The sequence below is a fragment of the Silurus aristotelis genome (genome assembly GCF_946808225.1).
Source record: "Silurus aristotelis genome assembly, chromosome: 17".
NCBI lineage: Eukaryota > Metazoa > Chordata > Actinopteri > Siluriformes > Siluridae > Silurus > Silurus aristotelis.
Window position 1 is genome coordinate 2,318,233 of NC_139590.1, and position 26,689 is coordinate 2,344,921.

At 38.8% G+C, this 26,689-nt stretch overlaps 1 protein-coding gene across 1 annotated transcript; it reads right to left on the reverse strand.

Annotated features, from left to right (window-relative positions):
• Positions 1 to 1,415: 1,415 nt before the first annotated feature.
• LOC310739955 (uncharacterized protein) lies at positions 1,416 to 26,241 on the reverse strand (the record flags this gene model as incomplete). The annotated part of the gene is made up of 8 exons (XM_083566249.1): positions 1,416 to 2,599; positions 3,103 to 3,234; positions 3,331 to 3,655; positions 7,838 to 8,064; positions 8,197 to 8,511; positions 21,507 to 21,704; positions 25,587 to 25,820; positions 26,055 to 26,241. 8 exons carry the CDS (start codon positions 26,239 to 26,241, stop codon positions 2,265 to 2,267), a joined length of 1,953 nt encoding a protein of 650 aa, XP_083422375.1. The 3' UTR covers positions 1,416 to 2,264.
• Positions 26,242 to 26,689: the final 448 nt, after the last annotated feature.

The following is a 26,689-nucleotide window of genomic DNA, read 5'->3' on the forward strand; positions in this document are numbered from 1 at the left end:
ATGTTTAATTCTTGACCTGAGGGTTATTTATTCAAAAATTCCTGGAAAAAAAATGATCTTGTGGATAAACTACAAATACAAGTAAAATTTTTACTTCAGAAAACTCAACAAGGGTCTGTAGATTTGTTTTGCTTTATTTTATTTATATATATATATACAGTATCAATGCAAAACAATGTTTAAATGTAAATTATGTAGACAATATTGATTGCAAATAATACTATAGAGTGCAGTTTGTAAAATGCAGTTTCGGTTAATTGCTAGCATTTTGTCCTGTTCATTAGAGATTATCCGTATCACAAACAAAACCCTAAAGTATATTAAAAAAGAAATAAAAACATATCTAAAAAATTAAGCGAAATATGTGTAAATTATTGTAATAAATGTGCTTTCAAAATATCAACAGACTGTGACATTTTCAGTGGTGTGATAGGAGTAAAAAAATGATAAAAAAAAAATTACTTTAGTAACAATTTAATAATTATGTCAGTAAATGTGTTATAAAGGAAATGTTTTAATAGCAACAAAAAGTTTGATATACTTGCATGAGGGTTTGGAGGTACGATGGCGTATTACGGCCAATACGGGATACAATAAATAAATAAATAAATACAATTATTTGGAAGGGGAGGGGATGGGAATTTCCAAATTTAATCTCCAATTTGTAAATCAAATTTTTTGTGTGTTTAAAACTAAAAAATTTGTTGTTTTTTATTTTCAAAAAGAAATACACTTTGCAAGGTTTGGTAGACGTCCCTTGTGCATTATGATCTAATCAAGAAGATCTAATCAAACTTTACTTTTCCCTTGGATTATGCAACAAGGAAATACTTTCCTATTGGCCCTAATATGCCATCATAAGGACAAATGTTCCTCTAGAATGAATAAAGTGATCTAAAAAATCCATTAAAACAGATTCCTAAATATTTGATTTGGCACGTTTTACGCTGGATGCCCTTCCTAACGCAACCCTCCCCATTTACCCGGGCTTGGGACCGGCACTAAGAGTGCACTGGCTTGTGCCCCACTAATGGCTGGGTTTATTTGCAGCTGTATCATACATATAAATAGTTTAAAAATCATATATTGTGATTTCTGGATTTTTTTTTTTAAATTATGTCTCTCACAGTGGACATGCACCTACGGTGACAATTTCAGACCCCTCCATGATTTCTAAGTGGGAGAACTTGCAAAATAGCAGGGTGTTCAAATACTTATTTTCCTCACTATATATATATATAATGTATATAATGTATGTGTGTCGTGCATGTATCAATGCAAAACAATGTTTAAATGCAAATTATGTAGACAATATCAATAGCAAATAATACTATAGCGTGCAGTTTGCAAACAGTAAAAAGAATAATGTGAGGAAAATGAAGTGAACGGTAAATTTGAGTAAATTTGGCAGAAAGATGACATCATGCAGTAAACAGATTATCCATATCACAAACAAAACCTTAAAGCATATAAAAAAAGAAATAAAAAGCATTTCTAGAAAATTAAGCAAGGTAATTTAATAAAAATCCAAAATAATTTAAAACATTTTTATTATTGTTATAAATGCAGTTTTAAAATATCAACAGACTCCGTGACATTTTTCAGTGGTGTGATAGGAGTAAAAGTAAATTTCAAGGAGTAAAAAATGTATTTCAGTAACAATTAATAATTATTCTTGATTAATCATAATTGTATTTGCTTTAGTAGGTAAATGTGTTAATAGCAACAAAAAGTTTGATATATCTGCATCAGGGTCTGGATGTATGACGGCGTATTGGGGCCAATAAGGGGTAAAAAAAAAAAAAAAAGATTTGGAAGGGGAGGGGCAGGGAATTTCCGAGTTTAAAACTCAAAACTTTCAAGTTGTAAGTCAAAATTTTCTAGGTTAAAACTCTAAATTTGCGAGAAATAAACTTGAAAATTTTGTTTGTAAAGCACAAATTTGTTGGGTTTTTTTTTCTATCAACTAAGAAAACCGTGTATACACTTTACAAGGTTTGGGTAGATGTCACGTTGTGCGCTAGATCTAATCAAACTTTACTTTTCCCTTGGATTTAGCAACAAGGAAATACTTCCATTTTCTTTTTTATCCCATATTGGCCCTAATACGCCATCATAGGGACGAATTTTCCTCTAGAATGAATAAAGTGATCTATCTAGCCATTAAAACAGATTCCTGGTTAAAGAAAAACAACTTATATTAAAGTTCACGTAAAAGAAACCTAACAATGATAATATCTTAACAGTGGAAAATTATCTGGACACTATGTTATATAAATGTCCACCCCGTCATAGTCATTGTACACATCACTTCTTTGTTCATCAGCACCAACATTAACATAATCATCATCAGAGTCTTCTGAATCCTCCTTCTGCTGGAAACATGTTTCTGCCTTTTCAAAAGCAGCATTAATCTCTGCTTCCTCATAGTCATTGCTCACATCACTTTTTTGATCATCAGCATCAACATTTTCATAGTCATCATCTGAATCTCCTGAATGCTCCTTCTGCTGGAAAATGGTTTCTGCATTTTCATAAACAGCTCTATTGTCATCTGGCTCCGTCTGTTCTGGGGGAATCTCATATGAGTCTCTGGCACCTATGAATTGATTGAGTCAAAATGCACATGTTTATCCGTTATTTTCTTCATATTAATATAGATATTAAAACAAGTCAACAATTTTTATTCAGGTTTAAGACGATCATGTGATTTAATCCCTTAAAGAAATTTAATTTGTAATTTCTTCATTAATTTCATATACTGACATTTATACGAATTCAAATCCATTTGTAGCTGCATGTTCAAATTTTGCAAAACAATTTAGTTTCTCTGTTCAGAAACTGGTTTTCGCTACTAACTCCTCTGACATGAAGAGGAAAAGACAAGGAATTTTTCCAGCTAACACTGGTGACTCTTTCCAGAAGGAAACATGCCCTCCAAGAAACTTTCACTCTGTCACCAATATACACATTTTAAAAATCTATTAATGTGGAGTAACTACACTACTGTCAGAACTACTCTTAAAGAAAATGAATGAGAGTTTAGAAAGCAGTGGTGCCGTCTATAAAACTAGATTATATTAGTGAAACTTTATAACTTACGCTGTTTGCTGTTATTCTTCTTTACCTGAACCTTTCTCCTATTTTGCATTTTCAAAAAGCAAATGATGGCTGAAACTAAGAGAAGAAGCAGTCCTGCTGTCACTCCAACACCAATGTAGGGAGCCAGAGATGCTAAAAGAGAAATCATCATCATCATTATCATCAACATCATCTTCATCACTGAAAAAATGTAAAACAGAACTAAAAGAACTAGTTATTTTACTCCACCTTTCACAGTGATGACGAGGAGCTCAGTGGCAGTCGAGGTAAAGGTACGTAAATTCACGCTAACTTTATAAGTACAGCTGTAGTTTCCCTGATGGACAAAATCTGCCTCAGGGAACAGGAAGACGGTTGAGTGGTTAACAGCTGATTGAGTTTTGGTGAAGTTGGATCCACTGAACTTTAAATGGAAGGAACTGCCTGGATGCTGAGGTTTAGTGGAGCAGATAATGGAGAAGCTGTAGCCCCTTGTCACCTCTGGTCCATCAGATCCCCAGTGAAATGAACCACTGGCAGCACTGAAGGAGACACGGGGCTGCAGCAGGTTCACTACAAAACAACAAACAGGTTCAAATGTCGTATGTTTCTAGCAAAAAAATGTCAAAGTGAAAATAAAGAGATGATAAAGACACAAAAACAAATATAAATAAATGTGAGGCTGGTAAAGACAACTATTTACAGTTTCTGCAATATAAGCAAATTGTTTCACAACATTTATTGTATAAAAAAAACAGGATGTCAGCTGTAAACAGAGAGGAGATGAATTGTTATGTAACGCTTCTTGATTCTCATTTGTCTAAAGACAGTTTATTCATCTCTGTCTCATTGTGCTGTCAGTAACTGCTTTAGCCTGAGAGAGAGAGAGAGAGAGAGGTGGCTGAGCTGGTGGACAACACAGAACAAACATACACACACACACACACACACACACACACACACACACAAATACACACAACATGAATTTTACATTCATAGAGCAGATACCAGTGGTGAGTCGTGCATTTCATATCTAGGCCTTGCTTGGACCCCTACCTGAGTCAATACATACCATCATTTTGACGCCACGGCTTTAGAAACTATCAATATTACATAAAAACTCAGTATAACAGACCGCTGCATTACAGAGGGAATCTGAAAATTAAGTATATCGTCCAACACTGAAACATTCCTCCATTAAACCTAATATCTAGTGCACCTCAGACTGTGCAGCAAGCAGCAGTGGTGTTTTGATACCCTTGGGAGGGAGCATGTTGAGAACAAGTTGGTTCCCTCACCCACCAAGTTGAGTCACCTGCCCCACTGCATACATGTAATTTAATTTCAGGCCAAATAATTTAAAGCTCTTTGAGCATGTGGTGTTGATGTGAAAATGGCGAGAAGATAAATGGCCTAGGCAGCTACGACTGAGGACACAGCAGGAGAATAGCCAGTACATCTGGTCACACCTACTTGCTAAATCACAATCCTGAAATACGTCCTGACTGATAAAAATTATGTGCAGATTCTCATGTGTTAAGCATTTGCAAGTGGATTCTAAGGTTAGGGTTAGATTGAATTCAATTCAATTCATGATTTCACACACTGGGACAGTTAACAGGAGAATCCTCAGAAACAAGAAGATCTCAGTTATATGTCCTTGGTGAACACCAGAGGCAGGGCGAAGATTGGAGGCAGGGTGAAGACCGGAGGCGGGGCGACGCCCTCAGCGGCAGAGATCAGGGGTGGAGCAACGCCCACTGTGGAGGTCTGGAGCAGAGCAACGTCCACCATAAAGGTCTGGAGCAGAGCGATGTCCACCACGGAGACCTGGAATGGAGTAACGCCCCCAACAGAGACTGGAGCGGAGCGATGTCCTCTGCGGAGGTCTGGAACAGAGTTACGTCCACTAAAGAAACCTGGATCAGCACGACAACCTTGGCAATGACCGGAGACTGGGTGGAGCTCACAACGGGGCTTACGAGCTGGATGACACCCTGGGCGGAGACCGGAGGCGGAGCCCATGATGGAGAACAGAGACCGAGCAGCGCCCACAGCAGAATCCAGAGGCCAAGCCGTGCCTTCGACGGAGTCCTGGGGATGAGCCATGCCCTCAGCTGAGTCCCAAGGTAGAGCGACATCCTCAGCAGGGAATGGAGGCCGAGCGACGCCTTCTACGGTGATCGGGAGCAGAACAACGCCCTCGGTGGAGTTCAGAGGCCGAGTGACACCTTCGGTGGGGACTGGAAGCAGAACAACGCCCTCGGTGGAGTCCTGAGATCAAGCGACGCCCTCTGCGGGGTTCATAGGCGCAATATCACCTTCAAAGGAGCTCAGGGGCGAGACGTCACCGTATGGGGAATCTGGAGGTGAGACGTCACCATCCGGGGAGCTGGAGGCGAGACGTCGCCGTCAGAGGAGCCTCGATGCGGGACGTCGTCTGTAGAGAAGCTGTGGTGTTGCCCTCAGAGGAATCTGGGACTGTGACATCACCGTCGGATGGCTCTGGAGGCAACCTGTGGCTGTCAGAGGAACCTTGGGCAGTGATGGAGCTGCCCACAGAATTTTCAAACAATGCTTCACCGTCGGAGAGACCTAGCCAAGCGAAGGTGCCCCCAAAAAGGCCTGGGATGGTCTCTTCACCCTCAGAGGACCCTGGGACCGTCACGGCATCTTCCCCATGTAACTTGCGTGCGAGACGTCTCCTGGAGACAAAATGTCACCTTGAGAGGGACTCTGTGGTGGTGCGTCGGCATCGGAGGAGCTCGGAGGTGTGATGTCGACGGCGGAGGAGCTTGGAGGCGAGATGTCACCGTCGGAGGAGCTCAGGACTGTCATGCCATCTTTGAAAACACCTGGTGGGGTCACGTCGCATTTAGATGAGCTCAGGGGCGAGACGTCGCCTTCCGGGGAACTTGGAGGCGAGCTGTCGCCCTGTAAGTAACATAGGGGCGAGACGTCGTCCGTTGAGGCACTTGGCAGCCTTTGTGACTTCAGTCACTCGTCGAAACTCTGGGGTGGAGTGAAGCGCTTGTCGAAACTCTGGGGCGGAGCGTTCGTGAAAACTCTGGAGCGGAGCAGAGGAGCGGAGCCCTTCCAGAATCAAGGGGGCTGTAGTACAGATCTGCCATAGTCATCTTGAACATCCCCGTGAGAAGCCTGATGAAGTGGGTGCATGAGCTGAAATTGCCTCCAGCCACGCTCCACAACTTACTGGCGAGAGAGAGAGAGTCCCCAGTGTTGAATGTGAACTTAGCTCTTTCTGTCGGTAATAGGGACGAATGCACCTCTTTGAATCCGCCAATGCTCCGTACGAATCCACCCCACTTGGCCATGTTGGCGTAAGAGCGAGCCGGGTATTCCATCGCACTCTCGCCGTGGCGTGGCACAGCCACACTTGCACGCTCCAGAGCCGGCAGGCGGGAATCACGCGGGGAGCAGCAGCGAGCTTTCGGGTGTGATCCAAAGCAGAGCTCGGCAGCCGATTCATCGAGGCAGAGCGAATCCTCCCCTTGTATCAGCTGGTCTTGCCGTTATAGACCGGATCACGCAGAACCCACGGTGGTAATCCGATCAGGTTTTTTTAGGTCTGTTATTGTGTCATGCAGCGAAAAAATGGACAGCCACCGAAGGGGGCGTGGCAGGCGGATTCCTGACAGCCATTGAGTGGGTTATTATCCAAAACATTAATAAAGCAGCAATTGTGGAGAATCTGAGATTAAATTCTGAAAAACACAGCATTTCTCCAGGTGCGACAGATTTTGGGGAGATCCGAGTCAATGTGGGAGTCTGCACGTCTAATCATACACAATAAATTACATTTTTTTTTAGATTAGATTAAGTTTTAGATTAGGTGGGGACATACTGTTGCATTGGCCTGACCTTTCTGTTTCATTAACATTTACAGCATTCAGCAGATGCCCTTATCCAGAGCGACAAAAGAGCTCATTTGTTTAACAGAGTGTTGCATTGGACAGAGGGAAGGGGTTCACATTGTCCTAGATAGTGGGAGGGGTATCCTATGCTTTAAAGCCAGAAGATCAAATGGAGGAGACCAAATACAAGACCACTAAGAAGAAGTGTGTTATTCCTCTCCCTTCAATATTCCCTGCTTGGGTACACTTATAATCACTGCTCCAATCAGAAATATTTGCTCTGGACTAAGTTCATGTTCTGACTATCCCCCAGGTTTTCCTCCACATCCATAAATGTTAGGGTTTTAGTCAGGAGTTCTGACTTTTTCCTCATTGGAAAAAAAAAATTATGGTGTTGCATAGGAGGAATAAAACACCATACATTTGTATATACAGATTGGAGAAACATCCTACAACTAAGGATACAGTAAAACTTTCTTTCGGCTTCTCCCGTTAGGGGTCGCCACAGCGGATCCTCCGCACGTTTGATTTGGCACATGTTTTACGCTGGATGCCCTTCCTAACGCAACCCTCCCCAATTTATCCGGGCTTGGGACCCGGCACTGAGAGTGGCTGGGGATGGTTCCCTGACCGGGGATCGAACCCGGGTCGCAGCAGTGAGAGCGCTGCATCTTAACCACTAGACCACCAGGGGACCACAACTAAGGATACAGTACCTCCTCTTTATCAAAATGTGCCAGCATTCATTATTTTTTAATTAAAAGGAGAATTTTTTTCTTTACATAATCATAAAAGCAAAATACTTACTAGTTGGTGTGTTAGGCTGTTGGTGTATCAAGAATTTAACAGATAATAACAAAAATGGATACAAGTGCAGAGTGCACAGTAATGTTAATGGAGCTGCTCCTGGATGAAGTGGAGGATGTTTCCCTGTATGTGTAATCACAGGTGTACTCGCCCTGATGTGAAGCTTCTACAGTCAGAGTAAATGTTGCTGTAGACTCTGCAGTTTTCTTCTTTCTTAATGTTCCAGTTTTATATAATCTGAAGTCTACAGAGATGCATGTTGGGCTGGGTGTGGAACATCTAAACTGAAGAACCTCTCCAACTGATACCACAGAGTTTGGGGAGATCCGAGTCAATGTAGGAGCCTGCATGTCTAATATATAGAGAATATTTATAACATTTGCAACTATATATGCTTAAACAGGCAATGGAATTTAAAAGAATAATGACTTACTTGAGCACACGACTCCAGCATCTTCATGGTGTCCACAGTTCTCTTCTCCAAATCCTCTGTGTGAGCACTGATCTAAGTAGCTCTCAGTTCCATTACACTGAACATCATCCAGCCAGGTTGGTTCAGTTCCCTGACTAAAGTGAGCATTACGAGGAGCGATGACGGCTTTACCACATCCAAGCTGCCTACACACCACCTCTGCATCCTTTAAGTCCCAGGAATGATCACACACTGTTCCCCAACTGCCATTGTTTTGGATTTCCAAATGGCCACAGCATTTATTTGGACCATTCACCAGCCTGATCTGATTATGGCCTGATTTATTATATAAATATAAGCAGAAGAATTTTATTAATGATTTAAAAAATCAATCAGTTATTTCATGATCCATTAAAAAAATAGACAATTATGGACAAATATGGGGAACTGTTAAGGCTTTACCTGTTATACTAACTTTGTCCACCAGATGAACCCATTGTTTTCTCCCACTTTTTAAGCTACTCATTGTTACCTCCTGTATTAATTTCTCAGCGTGTATTTAAGTTTCTTTGTGCCTCAGTATATTGTTTGTTTTAATGTTGTATATCCATTTCATTGTGTTAAGTTTCTCTGTTTCTCCAATTTTGTCTCGAGTTAACCTGGATAAGTTATTTGCCCTGTTCTTTGAGAATCTTTTTGCTCTAGTGGTTTAGATGTAAATGATAAGATTTTTGTTGAACATTCTGAGAGGATCTGACTCTAACATTGTATTCATTTAAGTTGATTTACTAAAATTAAGGTGTCTGCAAAATAATTGGGTTTTTTTAGCAATTAACACAATTCAATGAGTGCCATATAAATATAGTCACAATCATTACAAGGACACAATATGAGAGTTTTCTGTACCTGTACACTGTTCCCCACTGGTTATTATAATAGATTTCCACTCTACCAGAGCAGGAGTGATTGCCATTTATGAGTCGGATGTTAGCGCCATCTAATACAAACAGCAAAATGCACGTTAATATTAATTTATTCCAATGAATTTTATTCCTACATTGCAATATTACTGCACTTTTATTATTGTAATACAGTATATTTTCCCATCAAGTATAAATTAGCAGCAGACCCCTATATACCAAAACAAAGCTTCAATAGACTATGAAGCTTTAATAGCTTTAATAGAATTCATTTTTGCAAAACACTTTAATGAAATGATTGGGAAATGGTTGGGAAGCTCTAGCTTGTAGTTCACAGAATCGATTTGTAACCAAACCTTCCTGAACTGACTGTTAGTTGGGGTGAGTATGCCTCATGTGAATTCTTCTGTGAATTCCTCATGGATGCCTCTGCTGCCACTGGCCTTAAATGGCATGTTAAAGCATAACATAAGTGGTCTTTCACACCTTTTCACTCCTCCTCATCCGATGTTTCACTGTTGGTACCACGAAGAGTTCAAAATAACAATCCTTATTTCTCTCTGACATTCGGTGCCACCCAGATGAGAATGGATTTCCTTTAAGTCTGGTTCCTCTCAAGGTTTCTTCCTCATGCCATCCTAGGGAGTTTTTCCTTCACCACAGTCACTACTGGCTCGTTCATCAGGGATAAATGTGCAATTACAAGGAACAAACTTATAGGCACTAAACTTACACATTCATTCATACAACTTTAAACCAATTTAGCTCTACAAAGCTGCATTAAGACCAGGTCCATTGTAAAAAGCACTATACATAAAAATGAATTGCAATAAATTAAATTCTCCTCAACAAGGCCATGTGCACACTAATATGTTTTCATTTGAAAATGCAAATTTTCTCTCTGTTTCGGTCTTCTGTTCAGATTATTTTGAATATACCATGTCGAAGCATCTGTAGCAACTTTTGGAAAATTATTGAAAATGGAAGTGTGGATGTGGATCATTGCAATTTTCAAATTTCTACAGATTAGTGTAGATGTAGACCAAGTGATCATGAGTATTTGCTAGCCCAGCATACATTGGAAATTAATATGTCCAGTGGAAGAGTGAGAGAGGGAGTTCTGAGAATACTCAGACTATGGAAGAAAATCACACTTCTTTTCCTGCTCACAGCTGCAATATGATCAGTGGTAGCAACCGATATACTAAATGAACCTCTCCACCATCTGTTAGACAGTGGGTAATAGCCTGAGGTAAGCCTGATTTTAATGTGAGATAAATTGTGAACCCCGACCAGCACAATGTCCCCTGGTATTCTTTAATTTCTGGAGACATGATGAACCAAGGTGGGAGTCATGCTATAATGAATGGTGGTTGTATGATTTAGTATGGGTGGGTAGGAACTTATCAAGGGCTATACATCTGGGAGAAAGAGAGTCTGCTTTACTTCTCTAACTGCAAGGTCAATACTTGACAGTGAACTGAAATTATTTTATAAATAAAGACCAAAATGCTTATATGAAGATCAGATGTCTTCTCCATGTGTTTTCATGAGTCAAAGAGGCAAAGAGGAACCTGGGGTCAGGACCGAACACTTGTTTAGTGTCGGCAGAGAGAGGAGTTCAGGGTTGGATAACCAGGTTTGTCTGGATGGTGTCATAATTTGACGCTCCCATCACTTAACCTCCAGTGAGAGAACCCAAATGAATCATACAGCACGATGTGGTACCATCTGCTGGTGGTGGTGGCCGTGCAGAATTCCAATGAGGAGGGTTGGAGCTGGAACACCATGTTACACTGTGTTAAAAAGGCCTGACATCTTCCAGATTTCACAGCGAAAAATAAAAGGTAGGTGCAGTTTATGAGTGGGCAAGGCCAGTCCAGGCTTCTGTGGGGGAGCAGCTCGTGGGGCAGTGGACGATGGGGGTCAAAGTTAGAAAGTCATTTTTTGGACAGCTGTGGACAATTCCTGAAGCCGCTGTTCATGGGTGGCGAGGTAAGCCTGCATAATTTGAGTACGTGGCATCCATGGCTGGCCAGATGGTACTGTAATCCACCAACTGGATGTTCAGCACCATGGATGCAGTATGCCGTATTAGCATTGTCCTGATGAAATTTGCAAGGCATTCCTTAAAAATGATATCGTCTGGATGGGAGCATATGTTGCCCTTATTCCGAGATTTATCTTTCAGCATAAATAGTGCCTTTCCAGATGTGCAAGGTACCCATTCCATTCCATTCCAACTGTACACTGATAACAAGCCAGAGGTCCCTTGCCTCTTTTTAGCTTTACAGCCATGTTGATGTATTGAAATGGCCATATTTTTTGCAGGCTACGCTTTGATTAAGCCCTTCATGGAAGACTATCTTCGAAGCAATATTGTTCCAGGTTTTTTAAGTGGTTAACTTGCTGCATTAAACTGTGTACGAAGTTGCTGTTTGTTTATTTGTGCATAAATGCAAGAGTTGTACAGACTATAATGTTCCTGTCTTGGATATTTTAAAAACTTCATTGTTATTTTACAAAATAAACAAACATTATTTGTACCTGGTTATCCACATCCCAGAGTGCCAATCCAGTACTTTGTCATTTTAAGTCATCATAATTTTCATCATCTTGATCACAACAGTTTGTAGTTTTAAGTTAAAAGGCCTCAAGCTGATACGGTGCAAATTATAATTTACATTGTCATCATGAAAATTCTTTTCATTTCACCAAAGAGCTCGACTTGCAGAATTGAAGTGTGTACTTGGTGGTTTCCAGAAAAAAGGCTTCAAGCTGCTTGGGTATAAAATGTATTCTTTCTTTTCATTTATCTGCTGAACCATCAAACTTGTCTTTTAGGGAAATTCTTACTGGTTCAGCTAAACTTATAGTCCAGGACTGGGTTAACAATTGCACAGGCAAAGATCAGTAATGAAAGTAAGACAATTTTATCAATTAAACATAACTCCACATCGCATATTAATAAGATAATTGAATTTAACCAGCATGTTAGACCACTCTGTCATGTTTTAATCATGCAGATACAATATACATTTTCTAAATAAATAATAGTTAAAGAACACAGAACACGAGTAGTTATATTTGCAAATATAAAGATTTTCCCTTTCATATTGTAACTTTATTTAATATGCTAAAGAACTAAAGATCTGAATGTGATGATGATTAAAATGATTATGATAATGATGTAAATTCTTCATTGATTTTGGTGGCACAGTAATTCTAGACTAATTAATATTTTTGTAGATATACTGTATGTTTTTGTTATTAAATTCGTGTCTTGTTTAGAATTAATTTTACTGTGCTTCCTGCCTTGTGTGAAATATAAAAAAAATTAAGATTTTATAATAACAGAAGATGAGATGACCTCGTAGATCCGTGTTCTTGTAGTGCAGGAAATGAGCGGAAGTCCCTTAATTCACACTTTTATTTTTTGTGTATTGTGCCGCCACTCTATCTTTTACTTGTAGTCTTCAACAATCTTACAGCAAATATATTACTCCATGTATTATTTATGGAAAATAATCATTTTAAATATTCTAATAAATTGGATTGAAACTAATTGTGTGTGATTTCAATCAGAATTAGAAACACCCCGATATAGAGAGAAAATCGAATTTAAATAAAAAATACACTTACCAGCCAGCAGTGACGCCCTAAGAGCACTGAGTATAGAGAGAAAATAAAGATGGTGTAAAACAGGGATGTGCAAACTTAACAGAAGTAACAGAAATAGAAGACTTGTGAATGTCTGAGTGATCGAACCAAAGCTCTGTGCTTCTGCTACACAATGCTGTTCAGACTGTAATGTGTTTGTTATGAGACTGTTGGAACCTTTTTGATTGTTGTTTTGTATGGACCTGTTTTTGTACATGTAATTGGTTCAGTCCAGAATCCGGAAATATTGGCAACCTTTGTTAATTCATGAACACTGTATAATATCATTTATACCCACAGTGTGGTGTTTAATTCTGGATTCTGATTGGTGAGTATTTTTATTACCAGCTCTAAAAGCAATGCAGCTGCAAATCATAGGTTTATATTACCACACTTATTTTACTGCCTTTATATTTGGCAAAAATTTGAAGATTATAAGAAATATAAACCATCGCCTTCGTTATGGAGAGCACTAGAAGTCTATCACATTTTGATCTTTTCCTGCAGGTGAAAAGAGAACCATGTGTGACAGAAAATAAATCCTAACAACCTTTATATTTTACTGTTAAGCATAGGTTTCTTTTCAGTCATGAAATGTAGCAATTCAAGAAATTAAAAGGTTTGTGCATATCTCATATAAAATAAGGTTAAGATATATTCCAATATGTCATTTATCATTTTTCTACTGAACTATAAACAATTAAACAGTAGAGACATGCTTTATTTTAATATTGCTAGACATTACAGACTATTTTGGCCATTCCATACTTTCAACGGTGATCGTTAGCAATACAAATATTAAATTATGCTTTAAATTATTACATAAAGTTCATATAACAGTAAAGATTAATATAATTATAACAGTAACGATTGTTTTTTACAATCTATGAAAACCACAACTAAATTGAAAACACCTCAAATGCCATCACTGTTTTTATAAGAATTTCTCAAAAGATTTTCTCTAAATAGTATACATTTAATTTTTTTTATCTGAGTTTCAGAACTAAGAATTGTAAAATATAAGTGTAAAAATTGTAAGCTGTTATTTTTTATATTAAGGATGATATTCAACAATTTCCCACATTGTATATACAATTGTTTCTCTCAATTTCTGCAAATGGAGAATGTTTTTAGAGTAAACAGTGAAAAAAAAAAACTAGAAAGAAATACTAATTATCATAACGGCCATCAGTTTGGCAACGATTGATTGTGAAAATAACCCTGAAAAATGTACAAATTATACAGTTATATCATAAACAAGGAAAAATTAATTGCTAAAATTTTTTAAGTTACCGAGCATTAATGTGAGATGAAGACTCAGCATCCTGGTCCCTGAGGAGTTCTTTAGTTTGGTTCTAGTTGCAGTATCACTGCTGCTGTTTTCTCACAGAGAATCTCATGAGACCATGATGATTTGTTCCTCATGCATCTGAAGATATGGAGTTTCTTTTATTTATTTTTTTTGCTTATGATAGATGGGAAGTCTAAAACTGGTTTTGCTGCAACAGCCCAAGCATCACTGGGTAGTGAAACATTTTTCAAGAAACCAGAGTGTGAAAACATTCTACTGTACTTCCTCTTTTTCATTCTCTCGGACACAGCTGTGACGTGGTTTCCCGGGTTCTGACTTGTCACGATGTCCGCTTCCGGCTGCATGCGCTCGCTGGCAAATTGTCTCGTTTTGGCTCCACGCTTTTTTGAGATCGTCCAGCATTTTTTTTCCCCGTGGAAAGTTTTACTTTCGGTTTCGGATCTCCCGGTTTTTTGCCCGCCCTCGGTTTTCGGATTTAGATTTTCCCCTATTGCTCTGTTCTCTGGCTCTCGACCTCTGACCCCGGACGTTCAACATTAACCCCGTGAAAAGTATTTGGACATTATCTATTTCCTGCCTGTGCTAAACCCTCCTCACCTGGTACTTTACTTCTGGTGCATCCTGCATTTGGGTCCTCCCATCCACTCACCTAGTCACCCGAGTTACCTAACAGAACAATCTGGCCAGCTATGGATCCCGTGGATGTTACCGATCTCCAGACCACCCTTAATTGCCTAGTCCAGGGCTTTGCAGTGGGCTACTGCCGAGTGGGAAAATCGATCCTTACATTGCTCTACCTCTGCTACCTTCTCTAAAGAACTCTGCAAAGTTTTTGGTTCGACCACCCTCGACAGGATGCTTTCTTCATCGGCCTGCCACCATACACCCCCCCAGACTACTCCTGCCCCGGCGGCCTTTTCCCAAATTTGGAATATCTGCTGACAGCCAAGCGCCTGAATCCTCGTCAAGCACGTTGGGAACTGTTCTTTGGGCGATTTAACTTCTTTCCGTCCTACCGGCCGGGGTCTCTACATGGGAAGCCTGACGCCTTGTCCTGTTTGAACACCCCCAACAAGAAAGAACCGCCATCTGATCCCATACTCCCCACCACTGTTACCATCTGCGCACTTAGCCTAAAAATCGAGAAGAAGGTCCAGCGGGCCACTGTCGGTAGACCTGTCCCTAAAGGCTGCCCCCCACATAGGCATTACTTGCCTACACACCACCATTCTGAAGTCCTCCAGTGGTGCCACAGTTCCCCTTTTTTTTGTCACACAGGCGCTCCTCGTACCTTGGCCGTGCTACTGAAGTGTTTTTGGTGGCCGTCTGTCTGCAGAGATGTTTGCAAATTCATGGCTGCCTGCCCCATGTGTAACCAACATAAGAACCCCAAGGGTGTCCTGAAGGTCTTCTTTACCCACTCCCTGTACCCCAACGCCTGTGGTCGCACATTGCTGTGGATTTTGTCACCGGCCTTCCCCCTTCCGCTGGTCATACGGCCATCCTCACGGTGGTTGATAGGTTCTCTGGGATGGGTCACTTCATTCCCCTACCCAAGCTTCCCTCTGCGAAAGGAAACTGCCCAGCTCCTGCTCTAACACGTCTTTCACCTGCATGGTTTACCTTGGGACATTGTGTCTGATCGGGGCCCCCAATTCTCTGCCCATTTTTGGAAGGAGTTCTGCCGTCTCCTGGGGATTTTCATCAGCCTTCCCTCCGGGTTTCATCCTCAGTTTAATGGCTATACTAAAAGGCTCAACCAGGAACTCAAGACCAGCCTCCGTATTCTCTGCGCTTAAGACCCCTCCACATGGTCAGAGAAGCTTCTTTGGGCTGAATACGCTTACAATACTCTTCCCACCGCAGGGACAGGGCTCTCGCCCTTTCAGGTCGTGTTCGGCTACCAACCCCCACTGTTCTCCACCCAAGAGACCGAGACCACCGTTCCATCCGTCCTGGCCCAGTTCAAGCATTGTAGGCATGGGTGGAGGATGGCCCGGGCAGCCAAAATCATCCCGGAGTTACGAGCGATTTGCCAATCGCAAACGCCGACCTGCCCCTCAATATCGGATCGGCCAGAAGGTCTAGCTTTCTACTCGTGACCTACCCCTCAAGGCCATATGCAAGAAGCTTGCCCCTCATTTCATGGGTCCATTCCCTATTTCCAAGGTGATAAACCCTGTGGTAGTCTCAAGCTCCCTATAGTCTTACGCATCCACCGACCTTCCATGTCTTCTGCCTCAGACCAGTCCGAGCATGCTCTCTGGTCCCTTCTTTTTCCCCATGGAAAGTTTTACTTTTGGTTTCGGATCTCCTGTTTTTTTAGTATTTTTGCCGCCCTCGGTTTTCGGATTTGGATTTTCCCCTATTGTTCTGTTCTCTGGCTCTCAACCTTGGACTGTTTTTGGACTTGCTTCCCTTTTTTTTGGATCCGGCCCCAACTTCGCGCTCGCGGTGCCCCGGACGTTCAACATTAACCCTGTAAGACATTATTGCTTTATTATTGTTCTAACACTCCTCACCCTTTTCTTCAACATTAACCCTGTGTGTGCCGCAACTGTGTGTTCAGAAGTTTTCGGACATTATCTATTTCCTCCCTGTGCTAAACCCTCCTCAACTGGTTCTTTACTTTTGGTGCATCCTGCATTTGGGTCCTCTCATCCACTCACCTAGTCACCCGAGTTACCTGACAAAAAACATCTTTACTGTATAGTGTTTTAGAGTATACAGTAAAATGTAAAAGCAAAATCACCTTTATTTTACCTTCCTTTATATGTTTGTTAATTAATTCACTTGATCTCTTAGTGACCCTGACTATCACTGAATTCATTTTCAGCTCGTTCTACTGTACAATTTTTAAGAAACAAACATCAGTGCATTTGAATTTTGAGATTAGCCGTGTATCACCACATTATCGACTGGGTAGGACTATTGTTCTGTCCACTAACATAAGGACAGATTCATAAATAACCTGCCTGATTTATCTCAATTTCTCACTAAACCCCTAAATGCTAATAACCTTGATAAAATGACTAACAACATAGACCTTATCCTCACTAGCACATTAGACACTGTTGCCCACATACAGTTAAAAAAAGTCAGAGAAAAAACACCTGCACCATGGTATAATAGTCATACGCATGCCCTCAAGAGAACAGCACGTAATCTGTAAAGAAAATGGATGAAAACTAAATTGGAGGTATTTAGAATTGCGTATAAAGACAGTATGCTCAGCTACAGACAGGCGCTAAAAGCTGCTAGAGCTGAACACCTGAGCAAACTCGTAGAAAACAACAAAAACAATCCCAGGTTCATTTTCAGTACAGTAGCTAAATTAACGACAATTCAGGTATCTGAAAAATGTATTTCATCACAGTTTAGTAGTGAAGACTTTATGAATTTGTTCACTGAAAAAATTGAAACACAATAAAAACCCAATTGAGGAGGTCCAACCTCTGACAGCGTCTCCTGCTCCAATCTCACCTACAACTCCACAACTACTGTTTTTTTATGTATAGGACAGGAAGAGCTGTAGGATTGTATCACCAAAGCCAAATCAACAACATGTCAGTTAGATCCTATTCCAACTAAACTACTGAAAGAAGTGTTACATACAGCTGGTGAGCCTCTTCTTAATATTATTAACTCCTCAATATCTTTAGGTCACATCCCTAAATCCCTCAAGTTGGCAGTTATTAAGCCCCTCATTAAGAAACCTAATTTGGATCCAAATGCATGATCAAATTACAGACCCATTTCAAACCATCTATTTAAGATTTAAAAAAAGATTTTGTCTGCCCAGTTACAGTTTAATTAATGTTATATAGGTTCTCTTGATAGCCTATCAAGGGAATGATACAGAAATCGCTGATCTAATTTTCCATGTAGTGGCTTTTTCTGTAAGCCAGGATAAGGTAATAAAATGTTCTGTATTCGTAGGTTGGATAAACAATATCCAAATATCACATAATCACATAATTTGAACAGGTGAATTACCCATCTACCCCAACATAACACACTCTAGTGGCTAATCAATAATAATAATAATAATAATAATAATATTAATAATAATAATAATAATGATGATGATGATGATGATGATGATGATAATATGGCTCCTACATTTGGAGTAAATCATAATCACTTTATTGATATCAGGAGTGATAATTACTTTGAAAAAGGAGTTAAGGTAATGTACAATTTTTACATCACTAAAACATGCAATTATAAGAATAGTGTGTAAACTTGTTTATATTATGTATGTATATTTAAACAGAACATAATATTTTAGGGTAAATTATGTAGCAAATATCAATAGAAAATAGAGAAATATGTAGAAAAACTGTAAAAAAAACAAACAAAAAAAACATCACTCAGAAATGTTGCAAAATGTTGCATAATGAGCAAAATGTTTAATGCTAGCAATCGATAGCAAAAGGCTCTTTATTTATCTTTTAGATCATACAGTAAATTAAACTTAATTAAGAACATATAAAAAGTTAAAATCATGAATAAAAATAGATAAAATTAAAAAAAGAATAATGAAAAAAGCTAAGCAAGATTAAGAAAGAAATTTATGAAAGTAATTTTTTTAAAGATGATATAAAATGTGCTTTAAAAATCACAATATCCTCACAGACTGATTCAGGAGTTTAGGATTAACAATAAAATAAATGAAAAAATGTTTCCTAAAAAAGTTTATAATTTAATATCAATATTAATTTTGATGTGTTCTATAAGTATTGCAATGTTGAATAATAGTTACATGTGTATGAATCCAGAAAATGTAGGTAAATTAATATGGTTATTTAAAAAGACTTATGAGTAAAGAACAAATTAATTCTGAAGTCTAAGTAAATTAAATCATCTACAATTAGCAATGGTGATGAAGTAAAGATCCAAAAATTAAGCAAACCGTATAACAGAACACTTTGCTACACAGTTGTCATAAATGTCTGTATCCATATACTTATTCCCCACGTCACTCCTTTGTTATTCAGAATCAACAGTTATGTGGGTGGTTTACATCCGAATATTTAAAATCTTACTTCTGATGGAAATGATTTCTGGATCTTTCAATTAGCTTCACTGTGATCTGTCTCAGTCTCTTCTCGACCTCTTTTCCAACCTGATCGGGTCAAAATGCACAGGTTTAGTATTTCATGATATATTCCATTTTAAAGCAGATAATACAAGGATAAATAATTCTGTCTCTGTCATGTGGTTACAGGACGATAATCAACCGTCAAAGCAGGTTATATCTAAAATATTTGTAATCCTTACTTAAGTTTTAGAAATTTACCTGTGATTAGTGTTTTTATTTATTAAAGATTTTATCCATTTGTAGTTAATAGTGCAAAGTCTTTAAAAAAAACAAAAAACAAAGTGCCTGTGTTTTATTTGTTTCTTATTTACATTATAGCAGCAATAATAATAATAATTGTTTTATCACCACCCTTTCTTTCTTGTTATATATTGTATATAAGTATGTTAAGAAAGTTGCACTATGGTCAGGTAAACAAACTGCTGTTAAAGAAAAGAAATCAGATTTTAGGATGCAACGGTGCTGTGGTATAAAACAAAACAAGATATTCAGTCTTCATTTAACAAAGTATAACTTTATACCTCACATTGTGTAGCGAACTTCTTATCCATCTGATGTCATCTTTTCCGTGTCTTCACAGAACAAATGATAACCGGGAGATTCTGAGAGAGAAATCATCATCAAGCTTTCCGAAAACAAAATAAATGCAGAACAGAATCTGAAAGTAATATTTTATTTAACTCTATGTTTTTACAGTGATGATCAGGAGCTCAGAGGCAGTGAATAAAATATATATCATTATTTATCTCATTATACGGTATACAGGTTAGGATATTAGGATATCGAAAAATGTATTTATTTTAGTAATTCAAAAAGTGAATCTCATTATATAGGTTCATTACACACAGACTGATATATTTGAAGTGTTTATTTCTTTTGATTTTGATGATTTTGGCTTACAGCTAATGAAAACCCAAAATTCAGTACCTTAGAAAATGTGAATATTACTTAAAACCAATAAAAAAAAAAGAAATAACACAGAAATAGAACAGAAATGTTGGACTACTGAAAAGTATGAACATGTACAACACTCAATACTTGGTCAGGGATTTCCTAATGAAATGCAAAATTGACTTTAATCTAAGAAGAGGACTTTGGCCAATTAGCAACAGTTCAGTCCTCTTTGTCCTTAGCACAGGTAAGACACATTTGATGTTGTCTCTGGTGCAAGAGCGGCTTGACACAAGGAAGGTGACAGTTGTAGTCCGAGACTCGTCTGTGCATAGTGGCTGTTGAAGCACTGACTATTTTTATTGGTCTTAAGCAGTTTTCCACTGGTGAATCTGTAACTTTAGTAACTAAATCACTTACAGGTTCGTTCCATTGGTAGGGCATTGTGCCACTTATCCTTAAACTATACACCCTTTGAAAACATGTAGATGGATTTCATCACGTCAACAGGCCATTAAATGTGCATGCAAGGTTACCACTTTGTATTAGTACTGGTGGATTATGTATTATGGATCCTGTGCACACTATCTGCTGTGAGTATTGTGGAAGCACATGTCCATGTTATTGCTCAAGATAAACTTATGCTTTAGTCAAATGCTCAAAAACACAATTCTGTGGAATAAGTATCTTGAGCCCCTGCTTTTTGCAGTTAAAATGGTTCTTGGTTTAATTTCTAATAAAATTGCAAGACTTTTAGTGGCTTAGACATTATTAGGGAAAATTGGGGACAGAGATATTCTAATAGAAAAAAGGAAATCCACATGAAGTTGACGGAGCAAAATCTGGGAGTCCTGAAGATACCATGTTATATTGAATGTTCTCAATTATTTATTTTGTGAATGTGCACTGAAAAACAGTTGGAAAGTGTTTGTCAGCAAATTTAATTAAAGGTCTCCTAAATATTCATATACTCTCTACCACATCAGTGTTCTATACACTAACTAAATTGTTAATGGCAATTTTTGGACAGGATAAATAATGGATGTCACATGACATTGGTCGGTATAACATCCTGCACTTACCCACAGTAATGTTAATGGAGCTGCTCCTGGATGAAGTGGAGGATGTTTCCCTGTATGTGTAATCACAGGTGTACTCGCCCTGATGTGAAGCTTCTACAGTCAGAGTAAATGTTGTTGTAGACTCTGCAGTTTGCTTCTTTATTGATGTACCAGTTTTATATAAACTGAAGTCTACAGAGATGCATGTTGGGCTGGGTGAGGAACATCTGAACTGAAGGGTTTCTCCAACTGATACCACAGAGTTTGGGGAGATCCAAGTCAATGTAGGAGCCTGCATGTCTAATCATATAGAAAAATGTTTAATAAAATAGTAACTAAATATGCTTAAACAGGATATTAGGATAAAAATAATAATGACTTACTTGACCCTTGTCCCTGACCAAAGCGAGCATTATGAGGAGCGCTAACGACTTTACCACCTCCAAGCTGCCTACACACCACCTCTGCATCCTTTAAGTCCCAGTAATGATCACACACTGTTCCCCACTGGGCTTTGTGCTGGATCTCCACTCGACCACAACAGTAACTCGAACCATTCACCAGCCTGATCTTATTATGGCCTGATTTATTATATTAAAAAGGGGATTATTAATGACTGATTTATGTGTCTTTCAGTTTGTTAATGAGCCATAAAGATTAATAATTAAAAAAAAAACACAAATCAGTTGTGTTCAAACAGACACTTCAAACAGCATATTTGTTTCTGAGTGTGCTTACATATATTGTATTGGTTCTGGCTAGTAAACAACCAGTTTGCGTTTCTAAAATCTATTCAATGAGTCTCACGTGAAAAAAGAAAATACACCCTCTTTAAATTCTATTGTTTTATAAATAAGGGCATAATAAAAATCATCTGGTCCTGATCAGGTCTTAGAATCGGGTAAATGCATGCTCAGATGTGGTTTGTTCTAAATTGCTTTTTATTTTTCTGTGCTTGCTGAGTTGTGTGAACACTTCAAATAGTTATTTTATAATAAGAGAAAATATATAAACATGAGCTCATAATTTAGTGTTCTTGTAGTGCAGGAAATAACAGAAGCGCTGTAATTCACACTTTTATTCTTAGTGTATTGGGAGGCCACTTTATCTAGTAACATTTTTACCTTTTTATGGAAAATAATCGGTTAAGGTTTTTGATTTCAATTAGAATTTTAGGCACCTCTGAGGTAGAGAGTAAATCAAATTAATTTGAATGAAAAAAAAAATACACTTACCACCCGACAGTGACACGCTAAGAGCACTGACTATAGAGAGAAAATAAAGAAGGTATAAAACAGGGATGTGCAAACTTAACAGAAGTAACAGAAATAGAAGACTTGTGTATGTCTGAGTGATCGAACCAAAGCTCTGTGCTTCTGCTACACAATGCTGTTCAGACTGTAATGTGTTTGTAATGAGACTGAGAACTTGCTGATTGTTGTTTATGGACCTGTTTTTGTGCATGTAATTGGTTTAATCCTTTCCAGAATTATTGGCACAGACACAGACAGGAACACTGTATACCAGGGGTCTTCAAAGTTTTTCATGTCAAGGACCCCTTAGGCGTTAGAGACATGGAGCAGGGACCCTGATACAAAATGTGTCAAATGCAGCCACTTATATCAATAGAAATGTTACGCTACTTATATGTTAAGACAATCAGAACTTTGTTGTTGTACATGCATAATTGTCAAGTCAAGCTTATTTCTATTGCGCATTTCACAGATCCAAAACCAGCTTTTCCATGCCAGAGCCTTTAAACACTCCAGGAGGTCAACACTCAATTGTCTGTATATTTTCAAATGTTTTAAAAAGATTTATGCATGATAAACATACATATTGCAATTAAAATCATTGTATTAAAAATTGTTCACGGTTGGTTTGTATTTTAATAGATTTTCAATTTTATACATTTTCCTTTTACTATCTAGTAAACGAGTATACATTTACATGAACTTCTGCTTTGATTTTAATAGAACTTTAAGATAATAATTATATTTTTAAAAAAACAAGTTGGGACACAGTACAAATTGTAAATAAAAACAGAATGCAATGATGTGAAAGTTTAAAATTTCAATATTTTATTCAGAATACAACATGATATATCAAATGTTTAAACTGAGAAAAATTATTATTTTAAGAGAAAAATAAGTTGATTTTAAATTTCATGGCATCCACACATTTAAAAAAAAAAGTTGGGACAAGGCCATGTTTACCACTGTGTGGCGTCCCCTCTTCTTTTTATGACTGCAAATATCTGGGGACTGAGGAGACGAGTTGCTTTAGGAATAGGAATGTTGTTCCATTCTTGTCTAATACAGGCTTCTAGTTGCTCAGCTGTCTCAGGTCTTCTTTGTCGCATGTTCCTTTTTATGATGAATGTTTTCTATGGGTGAAAGATCTGGACTGCAGACTGGTTATTTCCTTCTTCTATGCAGCCATGATGTTGTAATTGATGTAATATGTCGTCTGTCATTGTTATGTTGGAAAATACATCTTTCCTGAAAGAGACAACGTCTGGATGAAGCATATGTTGTTCTAGAACTTGGATATACCTTTCAGCATTGATAATGCCTTTCCAGATGTGAAAGCTGCCTCTGCCACATGCACTCATGCAACCCCATACCATCAGAGATGCAGGTTTCTGAACTGAGCGCTGAGAACAACTTGGGTTGTCCTTATCCTCGTTAGTCCGGATGACATGGCGTCCCAGTTTTCGAAAAAAAAAACTTAAAATTTGTATTAGTCTGACCACAGAACAGTTTTCCAATTTGGCCTTGTTTAGATATGGCTTCTTTTTTGACCTATAGGAGTTTTAGCCTGCAATGGCGAATGGCACGGTGGATTGTGTACACAGACAATGTTTTCTGGAAGTATTCCTGAGCCCATGTTGTGATTTCCATTACAGTAGCATTCCTGCATGTGATGCAGTGGCATCTAAGGGCCCAAAGATCACGGGCATCCATTATGGTTTTCTGGCCTTGACCCTTACGCACAGAGATTGTTCCAGATTCTCTACATTTTTGGATGATATTCTCAAAATTTTTGTAGATGATGACAACGTCAAACAGCAATGTTTCTCTGAGAAACTCCTTTCTGATGTTGCTCCACTATTTTTCACCGCAGCATTGGGGGAACTGGTGATCCTCTGCCCATCTTGACTTCTGAGAGACACTGCCACTCTGAGAGGCTCTTTTTATACATGGCTTTTTGGAATGTGTAGCTCTCATGAAATCCAAAATAATATTTGGCATGACATTTCAAAATGTCTCACGTTCAACATTTGATATGTTATCTATATTCTATTGTGAATTAAATATAAGAGTGAGATTTGTAAATTATTGCATTCCTTTTTTATTCACAATTTGTACAGGGTCCCAACTTTTTTGGAATTGGGTTTATTATATTGTGTATATATATATTATATATATATATATATATATATATATATATATATATATATATATATATATATATATATATATATATATATATATATATACACACACACACACACACACACACACACACACACACTATATATATAATCACATATACACATATATATATATATATACACACACATATATATATACACACACTATATATATAATCACATACACACATTTATATATATATACACACACACTATATAATATTATATAAGGTATATTAAGTTATTTACCAATGAGTCATGTGTAATTTTTCTACTGAAATGTGAATAATTATAAATACAGACATGCTCTATATTCCTACAGTATAGCGAGACATTGCAGAAAGAAATGACTCACATTCACTTCCATATTCCACATTTTTAGACAAACTACATTTGTAATACTTCTCTTATGCTGTAGCATTAAAACTATTAAATTATGTACGAATTTATGACATAATAGAAAGATATTTCTTTACAATCTTCAGAAATCATGACTATAAAAAAAACCCCACCTAAAATGTCAACGTTTTTAACCATTTAACTCAAAATCAGTTTTCTATTAAACTTTTCTACACTCTGAGTTTCAGAAGATTTGAAAATGTATTTCTTCTTATTTAGAAAGATATTCAACAGTTCCCAAAATTATCATTATTGTTTCAGAAATATTTAAGGTTTTATGCGAAATATATATTTTCTTTTTTCTAAATAGTACTTTTACATTTATTTAAAATATACTATTATTTAATTTTGTCTTGACATGGAAACTCTCTTTCCAAAAAAGTAAAAAAAAAATAAAATCATAAAAAATACTGTCCGCCGACGCAGAAGCAGATATAGTCCGATCACTGTCTTTATTGACTAGCAAAAAACAAAACACTCACAAGTCGAGGAAAACAACAAACAAAGACATCCGCTCCCTGACAGTACCCCCCCCCGCCCACCCCCCTCCAGGGGCGACACCTGACCCACCTATGCCAGGCGGGCCAGGGCACTCCAAAGAAGGCCTCCTTAGACACCTGGGAGCAACGAATTATGGCAGGGAACCGGAACTGGATGACAACCTTGACAAAGACCGGAGAGTGGATGACGTCCCGGGCGGAGACCAGAGGCCGAGCGACATCCCTTTCGGAGATCAGGAACGTTGTACCACCCTCTGAGGGACCTGGAGGACCGACCTCGCCGTGTGGGGATCCTGTGGGCAAGCCGTCGCCCTTCGGGGATCCTGTGGGCGAGCCGTCGCCCCCTGCATGTTCTGGAGAACCTTGGAATGGAGCACTTTTCTCCCCAAGGGGACTGTAGTGGAGATCCACCACCTTTATCCCCAACATCCCCAGAAGAAGCCCGCTGAATTCGGTGAGTGAGCCAAAATTGCCCCCTTTGGCGCTTCATTGTGAGCTGGCTTTGGCGAGAGCTTCACCAGACAGGAGGGAAATACAGAGGGCGAGCTTGGCTCGTTCGGAGGGAAACCGGGAAATATTAACGACCACATACTCACTGATGCTCCGCAGGAAGCCGCTCAATTCGTCCCTTTCCCCAGAGAACCGAGCCGGTAATCCCCTCGCGCTCGCTGAGGGGCGTGGCGCAATCGCGCTCTCGTGATCCGGCTTCTGTGGTTCCAAACCGTGAGGAGCGGCACTGAGCGTTCGGTGGAAATTAGAAGCCGGGTTCGGCTGCCGATCCATCACAGTCGAAATCGCGGAATGGCGAATCCGCGTTCGGTTTAGGCCGGTCGTTCTGTCAGGCTGCTGACGCGGAAGCAGATATAGTCCGATCATTGTCTTTATTGACTAGCAAAAAACAAAACACTCACAAGCCGAGGAAAACAACAAACAAAGACATCCGCCCGAAACGAGTTATCCATCATGAGCGCGAATGTCCAAAGCATAATCCAAAGTAAGCAAAGCCATTGGCAATGGGTAATCCAATACGGAAATGGAGTTCAGCGATAACGCCAGCCGTGAACGCCGGCGTTCGAGCAGCCACGGGATTTTCCAGCATGACAATGCAACGACCGACAGCCTGTGACTCAAGAACGTGAGTTTAAGTAGTCTGATCTTTAATGAGCCACAGCTGTCGGTAATCAAGGAAAGCAGCGTGACTGCTATAGAGGGGGGCGTGGCAGGGTGAATC